This window comes from Octopus bimaculoides, chromosome 3 (genome assembly GCF_001194135.2).
Source record: "Octopus bimaculoides isolate UCB-OBI-ISO-001 chromosome 3, ASM119413v2, whole genome shotgun sequence".
NCBI lineage: Eukaryota > Metazoa > Mollusca > Cephalopoda > Octopoda > Octopodidae > Octopus > Octopus bimaculoides.
In genome coordinates, this window is record NC_068983.1 from 85888989 (window position 1) to 85900453 (window position 11465).

Below are 11465 nucleotides of genomic sequence, written 5' to 3' on the forward strand. Positions count from 1 at the left end.
GTTTGTTTCTAGTCTTCTGTGAAAAACCTGCCTGGCCATGGGGAATATTACCTTGCTTGGAAACAGGTGAGGCCTGGCGACAAGAAGAACATCTCATCATCAATCATCATCATTTAATGTCCGACTTCCATGCTGGCATGGGTTGGATGGTTTGATAGGAACTGGCCAGGTAGAAGATGATCCCAGGTTACTCTGTCTGTTTTAGCATGGTCTTTACAGCTGGATGTCCTTCCTAACTAACCATCCAGTAGAGTGGACAGTGCTGTTTATGTGGGATCAGCACAGGTGAGGTCAATTTTAGCATGGTTTTTACAGCTAGATGCCCTTCTAAACGCCAACCACTTTACAGTGTGGACCAAATGCTTTTTATGTGGCACCAGCAGGGTCACAAAGTAACTTGCAAGACAAGGAACTTTGAGAGGGGAGAGGGCATTGGAGGAGGTGATCTTGTGTCGTTTGATAGAAGGTTAGAATGTGACAGAGACAGAGAGGCAAAACAGGTGTCTTGCTATGTAGTAAATCACAAATCATACCCGAGTCATGCAAGCATAGAAAAGTGGATGTTAAAATGATGATGAAAGTTGTATGTATATCATTCATAAAAAAATAAAGAATATGAATGAATTTTATTTGATTAATCTTTTTCAGTACAGTTTGCTGCAAGTATCCACCAGTTACTAAAGATTTAACGATCTTTTTGGGACAACGAAGGTGGGGAAAAAAAAAAGAAAAGAAAAAAACCCTTCCCCCCAACTCAACACACTTTTCCCAATCCTTCACAATGAAACTGCAGACTGCTGGCCAAGTCAACGTGATTTTTATTTAGATTGTTTTCTTCAGATCATCTAGAACTCTGCAATTACAACTTAAAAATTCACTTTCTAACACCTTTCACCCCACATACAAATCACAGCTGTTTCTAAGAAGTATGTTAAAAAGATTGTAACATGAAGGAAATAATGCATTCCATTTAAATTCTTTTTCAAAATTTTTTCACTTAAATTTGTAAAAATGTAAAGAACAAATGATCAAAATATCATCTACTCACATGAAATGGTAAATTGAGACGCTTTTTCACATCTAAACGATATGCTCGGAATTCATCTTCATCATGGATATTCACAGATTTCAGCCTAAGGATTTCATAACATCTTCTTGCTTGTCGCTGTTCAAAAATGAGTGTGAAAAAATATATATGTATACAATCTGACTGATGTGAACAGGAGATGTTAAAACAATGATGATGATATATATATATATATTGGGCCATCTCATAAATAATGCGGTTCTTTTACATTTATTTTTCAAAATTAAGATAAACAATCTTCATTTTTAATCTAAAATATACTGTAAAAACCCGTGTAATTTGCACGGGGGATTTTCAAGAAAAAAATTGTTAAAAAGGCTTTTACTCTTGTAAAATTTGCACCCAAAAGTTTTCAGAATTGCCAATATGGCCAGGGGGAGGTTTTCAATTTAGTTGTATTTAGCATAATTTCACTTATTAGATTTTATTAAATTTTCATTAAATAAGAATTTCTGTTTAACAGATATCACATTGAAAGCTATTAAATTACAAAGTGTTCGTGTTTATAATAAACTTTATTTTACATTTCTTGCCCACAAGAGATTATGTCCAATCTTTAGCATACTTCTATATGTCTTCTCAAATCAAGATCACAGGAAAAGTTGTTGATAATTCTTATCAACAAAAACAAAGCCGATAAATACGCACAAGTGTTGCAGAATAAGTTTCATTACCAATAAACATCAGCTTGGATGACACTTTACTCAACCGACAGAGGAAAGTAACCAATCAAACTGATTATATAATCAGAATTCTGTTTGGTTGAAAGTGTCTTCTTGTCTCAAGCACTGATATTCCGCCTATTCTTGTCGGAACCTTTGATACAGAGTCAAGCAAATTTAAAAATTGTCATTACCATTTTAGCCAGGAGACCAAACTGATAGTTTGGTAAATTGGTAAAATAAACATGAAAAATTGAAAGGAGAAAATAAACAGCTTTGCAAGTTTAATTCAGTGTTTATTGAACAAGAGAAGTGAGAAATTTAAGAAGCGACTTGTTAGAATATACACGTCTGTGAGGAGACATAAACAAGAATAGCAAAAACCTACTATACCAAAAGAACTGGTAATACTTACATTACAAGTGTTCTATGAAGAGAACATAAGATTGTTACATAATTCAACATGAATGTGAAACGACATTAAACATTGTATAAGGTAAATGTAAAGAACGCTTAGTGAGTTTTCACGCACAAGGATGAATTATAATGTCGTTGGTGTTAGATGCAGTAAAATATGGCCTGGACTGTGATTACAGCATGAAAGTCAAACTTCAAAGAGTAGTTAACCATCTAATGGTTTTAGTAAATTTATACAGAAAAAGTAAGCATTATACCGTCCAGCCTAAATAAAAGTTAACTTCCAGTACGAATGTTTACATTTGTAGATCATTTTTCAACAGCAAAAAAAATCCTAGAAACTATCTACTCGCGTAATTTACACACCCACTAAAGTTTATTTTTTTGTGAAAAAAAGTGCGTAAATTACATGGGTTTTTACGGTACTCTCCTTCATTTTCTACAATACTCTTCCATCTATCTTCGTTTCTCGCTCAAACTACTCCAGTCTTTGGAATGCCATCCTCGCTGTGTGGCTGCACATTATCTTGATGGAAGAACACCTTTCGTCTTGAAACCAAAGACGGTTGTTTTTCTTCTATTGGTGACTTGAATGACTGGTTGAATGACTAAATCCAAGCTTTTCTGCTATTTTGTCAAGTTACGATGGGATTTGCAGGATGCCTTTGTCGAGATCTACAGATCTTCAAGGACGAGGCTTGACTTCTAGGCTGGAGTTTCCGGCTCGGAATTTCTGGAACCACCGTTGATACTGGCTTATGCTTATTGTCTGATTCCCATATACTGCATTAATATTCTTCCCACTTTCTGTTGCGCTGTTGCCTTTATTGAACTCATAAAGCAAAATATACCGAATATGCTCCTCTGTCACTTCCAATACAGCTTTGAAAAAATAACTGTCAAAATCAAACTGCACTCTTCAAAACTTGCACTAAGAAAAAGTAGAAGTTAAAATTACTACCTGCTTTTATAGCAAGTTGATGCAGGTAGTTTATCCCGTCCCTTTCCAACTTCTAGTTCATGCAATTGAAAAAGCTGCATTATTTATGGGAAATGGTTAGTTAATAACATCAATCCTACTATTTAAATGGTATTTTATTTTACTGACCCTGGTGGGATGAAAAGTAAAATTAATCTTGGTGGAATTTGCACACAGAATGTAGCAAGATAGCAATTTTGATGGCTGGGGAATATATCATACCATCAACTCCAGTACTTGACTGGTACTTATTAACCTGAGGAAGATGAAAGGTGAAGTTGACCTAGGTAGGATTTGAACTCAAAATGTGAAGAACCAGAAGAAAAAAAAAACACTGCAAAACAGCACTTTTCCTGCTAATTTAATGATTGTCAGCTCATTGGAGGAGCTGATTGTTTACAACTGATTCTGTCAGTTTTGCTAGGTTGACAAGTTGATAGTTGGCAGGGTCAGAGAAACCATTTTTCTTGGGAATGGGGCACACTGTCACATATTTCTATAGATTGGGATAGATCACAGTAGAAAGAGAAATACTGAAAGAGCTTGCTGAAGGAAGGAGATAGAGTTAGTGTGTAATGCTAAGGGTTCATTATGTTGGGTTGCAATAACTGGAGATATTTTTGCATATGGTGACTGAAGGTAAAATAGATAGGGATGAAGAGGGGAAGTATAAGAGGAGCTTTTGTAGCATGGATGTAGAAGCCAAAATCAGCAGCAAATGATATAGAGTTATCTGCAGAAGTGCTATTAATGAAGCAATTTTGGTTTAACTCTTTAGCATTCAGATTACTCTGTCAAATGTAATGCTTATTTATTCACATTGTTTTGAATTAATTATGCATTATCTCATAGCTTTGAGATTTTGATGATGTGATTGTTTATTTAAAAAATAACATTGTCAGGAAGGTGTGAGAAACTGGATCTGGCCAGTTTGAACATAAAATAGATGGAATAATTGGGCTGGATGTGGTTGGTTTTAATGCTAAAGGATTAAATATCTCTTGTAGAACCATTATTGATTCAGGAATGACCAATAAGATCATCTACACACAGGGAATTTTCAAGAGCTCAAGTCCAAGCCTAGTTTTCTCTGAACTGGCTCTCAAAATTGGAGTAGCAGTAGGGGACCCAACTTAAAAGAGAGGTTTTGTATCAACTGACTAAAATAAGAATTTTCTTATAAAACTGGATGTTAATCTGGACCTAAATATGACTAAGTATTAATGGGTGTATATGTACATAATAACAGGAGGATCACAAATGAACATAAGATGAAATTAAATATATATTGACACAGCAACATAGATACCAACAATGTAATCTGCACATATTAATGTACCAACATATATACATTACCAGAGGAAAAAGACAGGCTGGTGACAACTGGAATGCTTTTGATTAATACTGATCACGAGATATACAACAATGACAACAATAAAGCAACAAATGCACAACCACTCGAATTTGAGACTGTTGTGATGATAGTTGCTTAACTCTTTAGCACCTAAATCAGTCATATCTGACCCAAATATTCTACCCATTTTATGCTCAAACTGGCCAGATCTGGCATCTCACACCTACCCTAGAATGTCATTCTATAAACAAAAAATAAATAAGATATCACATCATCAAAATCTTGAAGCTATGAAATAATGCATGATTAATTCAACACAATGTGAATAAATAAGCATTACATTTGACAGAATAATCTGAACACTAAAGTGTCAACTGTAGATCAGCTCCTTATAATCAAAAGCAATCTAATCATGACAAAACTGTCCTTTTTAGCCCATGTGCGAGGAACCCATAACCACATTACTCAATGTGTCTTTTTTACTAAAATGGTAGGGAGTGATTTGAAGAAGATTTTGCTGCTATTTCTATTGGGTCAAGTGACACACAGAGGCTTTCTCCTTGGCTTGTGTGGTCCTCATTGATAGCTAAAGCAAGCAATGAATTATGTTAGTTTATTATGAAGATAGGAAACCTAATAATTGGGGCAGAGACCTTCAGTTCTCTGATGAAAAGTTGAGCACAGAACATATCAACAGAAAAAGACAGCACATATATCAACACACAGCAACATATACATGTACTGACACACTCACATGAACGAATATAATCGACATACACACCATTTGTACCAAACTGAAAGCTTATGTCATCAACACAACAGTAAAGCTATTAAATTGGTACTTACCTTACTCAGTTTCAGCTTTGTGCGAGCTTCTGTTGACATCTTCTCACAGAATCCACTAGACAGGTTCTCACGTTTGTAAGATGATAATTTCATACAGTTTCGAACATCAACAAAGTCTCGTAATCGTTGAAAGTTCTCAGATGGGTCTTCAACTAGGTTAATATAATAATAAGGTTAACATATTAACACTCGCACAAAAATTGATATATAAATTACAAATTTATGAATAAGATTTTTAGATTTTAAATACATAATATATCAATACTTCACATGTAGAGAGAGAGAGAGAGGGAGAGAGAGGGAGAGAGAGGGGGAGAGAGGGAGAGAGAGAGAGAGAGAGAGAGAGAGAGAGAGAGAGAGAGAGAGAGAGAGAGAGAGAGAGAGAGAGAGTTGTGGGCCTACAGTTTACATATAAGCAACCAGAAGCATTGGAGATTTCTTATTCTTAACCAACCAAGGTCAACCCTGATCAATTAGATCTATGATCACAGGCATTTCAACCATAACCAACACATCATTCTTTTAAATTGGTCCCCTTGTTTTTCTTTTAAAATGAGAGGTGGGTAATATGGAGAAATTGTAACTGCTATTTGAAGCGGATTGAGCAGCCTCATAAAAACTTCCCTATGCATACACAACTCTACTGAAAGCTGAGTGTAAACTTCAATTAGCACATAAGATGGAAAGTAGATTAATGTGAAATGGAAGCATTATACTTTTGAAAGCAAAGCATTTCATTTCTTATGCCATTAGAGATGAACTTAATTCTATTGTCCCATGTGGTTTCTAAACACTTTAATTTAAAAGTTGACACAGATTACACTATAATAGATGTGACATTCTTGATGTTATCAACACATTTGAAATTCTTCATGACAACTTTGTACTCTTCTAGATTCCCAATAATCCATTTGCTCAAAGACTAGACTAACAACATCTTTGACAAGTTGTTATTCTACAGCTTAGATTATAAAGCTGACCAGATGATAGTGACGTATGCTGTAAACTAAAAACTTAGCTGAAGTCACAATGTACTTTCAATCATTAATCAAAAGGCATGAATGATGGTGTAGTTACAGCCACATGGATTCACAATCCAATGATACTGGTTTCAAATCCATTGCATGACAAGTGGCCTTCTACTACAGGATTGGGTCAACCCAAGAGTTGTAGCTGAAATTTGGTAAATGGTAAAATGTACAGAAATCTTGTGGATGTGCATATATCACCATCATCATCTTCATCACCACCATCACCCTCATTTTATGTCCGCTTTCCATAATGGTATGGGTTAGACAAGTTGCCATACTTGGAGTCAGAACATATTTGGAGGTACAGCCTCTATAAACAGGTTGAAAGACTGTATCTCACTCTTGGTATCTATGGTTCACTCTACAGAGAGTATTATATGCATGTATGAACACACATATCAGCAGAAGCTAGCAGTATTAGTATATAAAAAAATCCCCTAAAACCCAATGTGGTAGTGGCTCTGTCCTGATTATATATATTTAACCCCTGTAGACTTTGCTCTTCATCTGTATGAGCTTACTAAAATAAGTATTTAAGTACTAGGATTGACATATATCATTATTATCGTTTAATGTCCACCTTCCATGCTGGCTTGAGTTGGACAGTTTAACAGGAGCAGGCCAGGCAGGAGCTTGCACCAGACTTCTGTGTCTGTTTTGGCAGCGCTTTTACAGCTGGATGTCCTTCCTAACACCAACCACCCAGCAGAGTGGACAAAATAATCAATTAAAAACCCCTTTAAGGCAGTGTCCCACTATGGCCACAATCCAATGATTAAAATCAGTAAAAGAAAAGAATTACAAATTCCTATTTCTTCCACTTGCCAAAATACAGTCTCTGTTAAAAACCAAACTAATATCTTGTAACAAAAAGCTTCAAAACTGGTGGAAACAATGAAGCAGTGGACTTTATGTCATGCAGTTGTTAGCTCCAGGCTAACTCAGACTGAGCAGATGATGATCAAAACCATTCCAGCTGTGACCAGCCATCCTGTCTTTCTAGGAAAATGTTGAATTATCTTGTTCAGTGTTTAAATTTCCCATTTCACTACAGAAAAATTATCATCATGATTTGAGGAATATTTTGCTGCTGTTATTAGTAAGTAGCAGACTGCATTTCATATATATTGGAAGGCATTTCCTACAAGCATGAGTGACTCTGTAGAAACCCACTTGTTTTGCTTGACAAGGGTTTGTATCTCTATTGCCTTCCCTATGTACTTGATTCTTTGTGTGTGTGTGTGTGTGTGTGTGCATGAGGGAGAGAGAGAGAGAGAGAGAAGAGTAGCCAAGCCTTTGACTTTCGCATGTCTCATCTCCTCCGAGACTAGGGAGACTGATGTGGTTGACACTCAGCCTGAACACCTGCAGGTAAAATGTGGGCAAAAAAGAGGAACCAAAGGACCACTAACTAATAATTGCAACATAGTTACTGAACTAAAAAGGCATCCAGGGACCAGATGGTGGCAGTGGTAGCATTCAAATGGATAGCATGTCAGGCATACAAGAAAACGCAAAGTCATGATAGGATGGAGCAAATTAGCTTTATGCTTGCAGCAAAGAAATAGGATTGTTCCAATGTCAATGATGAAGAATATTAGCAAATGCACTTTTTAACAAAGCTGATACTAAGATCTCATCATTCAATGTGTCAAACCAATACATCTAATTTAGTGTTCCAGTGTCGTAACAACACTGCTCCACCCCTAACCAACACAAGCAAAATAACAGGCTGGTCAGTGGCCTGTTGGCTTGTTTCCTTTTTAATATATTTTTAAACACACGTCAAGAAATTAATAGGTGCATATCGAAGGTGTTGTCGGTTCAATATGGGATAGTATTTCAGGTAGCCAACCTCTGTGCCATCAGTCACATCAAGCAGAAGCTGATCAACAATGAATGACAAAATGTTCCCACAAAAAGAATACTAATCCAAATACACTATTGAATTGGCTGCTTTATGTGACAGGTGTCACGGCAGACCAGGGTTACTGAACAACAGAACAAAGCCTAGAGACAAAACAAAAACAATGAAGAAGTTAGATATGTATCAAATGTTAAAGATAATGACGGGGGGGGGGGGGGAGATCAGATACGCTATCTGCAGAGGAAACAAATAGTTAAGTCTGTATAGCATAGTTAATGTATCTCTTACTCGTTTCAGTCATTAGACTGTGGCCATGCTGAGGCATTGGCTTCAAGGGTTTAGTAAAATAAAAATTGACCCCAATACTTGTGGTAGGTATGGGGGGAGAGGAAAGTAAACATGAAGCACACACACAGCTGGCTTTCATGAAGTTCTGTTTTCACTCCCACTATGCAGCACTTTGGGCAAGTGTCTTCTAATATAGCCTTGGGCTGAAGGAAGCCTTGCGAGCCAATTTGATAGATAGAACTGAAAAAAGCCTGACATTACATATAAATAAATATAAGGCAAGTCAATAACAAATGACAAATTCAAACACAAAAACAACAGTCCAAGTTATGTTCACAATGAATATTATTAGTTTGATGCTAGTAGAAAAATGCATTAAAGGGAAGTTAAATATACGTTGTTTTGGACATAAACCCTCAATGGATATGCAGAAAGTTCAGAGAAAAGGAGAGAAGAACAAAAAAATCAAGAAAAAAGCATGTGTAATTACACATACACACACATTAACAAGCAAAACACATACTCAAGGTATTTTGCTTATTTGTCAATTTGCTGCGGCATAGCACTTCGGGGATGACTCCCTCATAACATTGGAGATCATCCCCCAAGTGCTATTCCACAGCAAACTGGCAAAGAAACAAAACACATACACTGAGTATATGCAATCGATAATGTTTACAACATTAGTGCTGCTTTTAATTCATTATTGAATTTAATCTCACATATTCATTGTCATGGCATACCGACAAAAAATTCTTACACTCATCATCGGTTAATGTCTGCTTTCCATGCTGGCATGGGTTGGATGGTTTAACATGGAGCTGGCCAAACTCCAACAGTTTTTGTGGCATGGTTTCTACAGCTGCATACTCTTCATGCCAACCACTTAGCAGGGTGTGCTGTGTGCTGTTTTACGTGCCACCAAGTCATAGACTTATGATTCGATTCATTCCCAAAATATTAGGAGTCATCACTCCTGAATTTGATCAGACGTGAGTTGTCTACCTTATCTATGACTTTCAGGTCTTTTGACACCCAGTGTTATGAGGGAGTCATCCTCCAAGCACTATGTCACAGTGAACTGGTGAACAAATAAAACATACATTGATTGTGCACAGTTGATACCATTTACAACACTAGCAAAGCTTTTAATTTGTTATGGAATACATATAATCATCATCATTGTCATTTAACGTCTGCTTTCCATTCTGGTATGGGTTGGACAGTTTGACTGAGGACTGGCAAGCCAGGAGGCTGCACTAGGCTTCAGTCTGATCTGGCAAGGTTTCTACAGTTGGATGCCCTTCCTAACGCCAACCACTTCGAGAGTGTAGTAGATGCTTTTTACATGCCACTGCCATGGGGGCCAGCCAGGCAGCACTGGCATTGGCCATGACTACAATTTCACTTGACTCAACAGGTCTTCAAGCACAGCATATTGCCCAACGATTGAAGGGTACTTTTAAACAGTCTGGTTATGCCTTTGTACCTTTTGGGATCACAGGAAAGGTTTGTCTGAAATCCCCAGCCAAAACTACAGTGATACCACCCATGAAAATGTCCTTTCCTCTCAAATCTCTTAGGCTATGGTCAACACCATCAAGTGCTCCATGGTGCAATCATCTCAGACAATCAAGCACGTTTGCTGCAAGACCTTGGCCTTTGCTGATGTCTTACAGATGTTGCAAATTGGAGTCTCTGTCCTAACTAAATTCAAAGGAAGCTTGAAAGTAAAATGAGCTGTTCGACCACTTGTCAAAAGAGTTGCTGCAATTTCAGAAGATGCTACCGCCAATGCAATGCACCCATATAGACAGACTTTTGCTAACAGAAGATTGATCAAAAACATCTTGCCACTGCCCAAAGGAGTATCTAAAAAGAACAGGCCAACATTTTGCTTTGAGTCATTCGAATGAAGCAATTATAAGCTGTCCATTGTTCAGTCAAAAGTTTTGGCTCATTGTCTGTCACATACACATTGAGATTGTTGATGTTATAGGATGTCTCCCTTAAAATTTCCTGGTCTCTTATTGGATCTGGCAAGCCATACTCCTGAAAAGGTTTTCTTCCAAGCTGAAGAACCTTGTATTCAAGAATGAGTAGAGCATCATTCTTGATGTTTTCAGTCAACTGGATTTCAAGACTTTGATTTTCTTTCTGCAATCTGTGAACAATGTCTGCACAGAAGGATTCCTGGTGCTTCTTCCACAGCTGGCAAGGGCTAGAGATGTTGCAAACTAGAAACATAATGGCTAAGAGATTTAACAACTGAAATGCATAACCTGAAACAACTGCCTCATCCAGAGTCGCATTCCAGTGACTATCATCTTCAAGGAGGCCACGGAAATGGCAAGTGCCTGTCTGTAAGAGTCAGACATGGCCATTAAAAGTTTTCAGATCTAGGAAACTCTTTGGACCATGGACTGTGTGCTAAAGGAGCCTCAAGAAATAACACTCAAAGTTGTTGGGATGCACAGTGTAGACCCTTCCCAATGCTGAATCTCTCTTGATTCTTGGATGCCCTTCAACAGTCTGACCAATGGCACGTCTCTTCCATTGTTAAGTGGTTTGTTGCCATGTGTAAGGAGGAATTTCAACCATGTTTCGTGGTCTGCTACCACAACAGCTCCTTTATAGGATCCAGTTAGCTCAAGACATCATCAAGAGGAACCACGTCCGGTTTCGGCCCCTACTCCTCTACCGTTTTGACGTGGCGGGGCCCCTCCTTTCGGAGGTGTCTTCAGCTCTGGTGTTGGGTGCATGTCTTCTTTCACTGTTTGTGACTGTTCTAATTCAACTGTGGAATGTCCCTCGCTATGGTTATTTTCCAGGAGGTTCTGGCCACACGTCTTACGGTTCATCAACCCGTGTTGTTGAATTACTTTCTTCTGACATACCTTCCCTTGGTGGATTAGGATCCAGTTAGCTCAAGAC

At 37.5% G+C, this 11465-nt stretch overlaps 1 protein-coding gene across 1 annotated transcript in view; it reads right to left on the minus strand.

The window, feature by feature from the left end:
• LOC106880317 (histone acetyltransferase type B catalytic subunit) overlaps positions 1 to 11465 on the minus strand; it is a 180156-nt gene that overhangs the window by 97024 nt on the left and 71667 nt on the right. The window contains exons 8-10 of the mRNA XM_052966756.1: positions 10507 to 10892; positions 5346 to 5508; positions 1049 to 1165 (exon numbers count right to left, since the gene is read on the minus strand). Of these exons, the coding sequence (XP_052822716.1) occupies positions 1049 to 1165; positions 5346 to 5508; positions 10507 to 10892 (666 nt within the window). The remainder of the gene's footprint in view (positions 1 to 1048; positions 1166 to 5345; positions 5509 to 10506; positions 10893 to 11465) is intronic.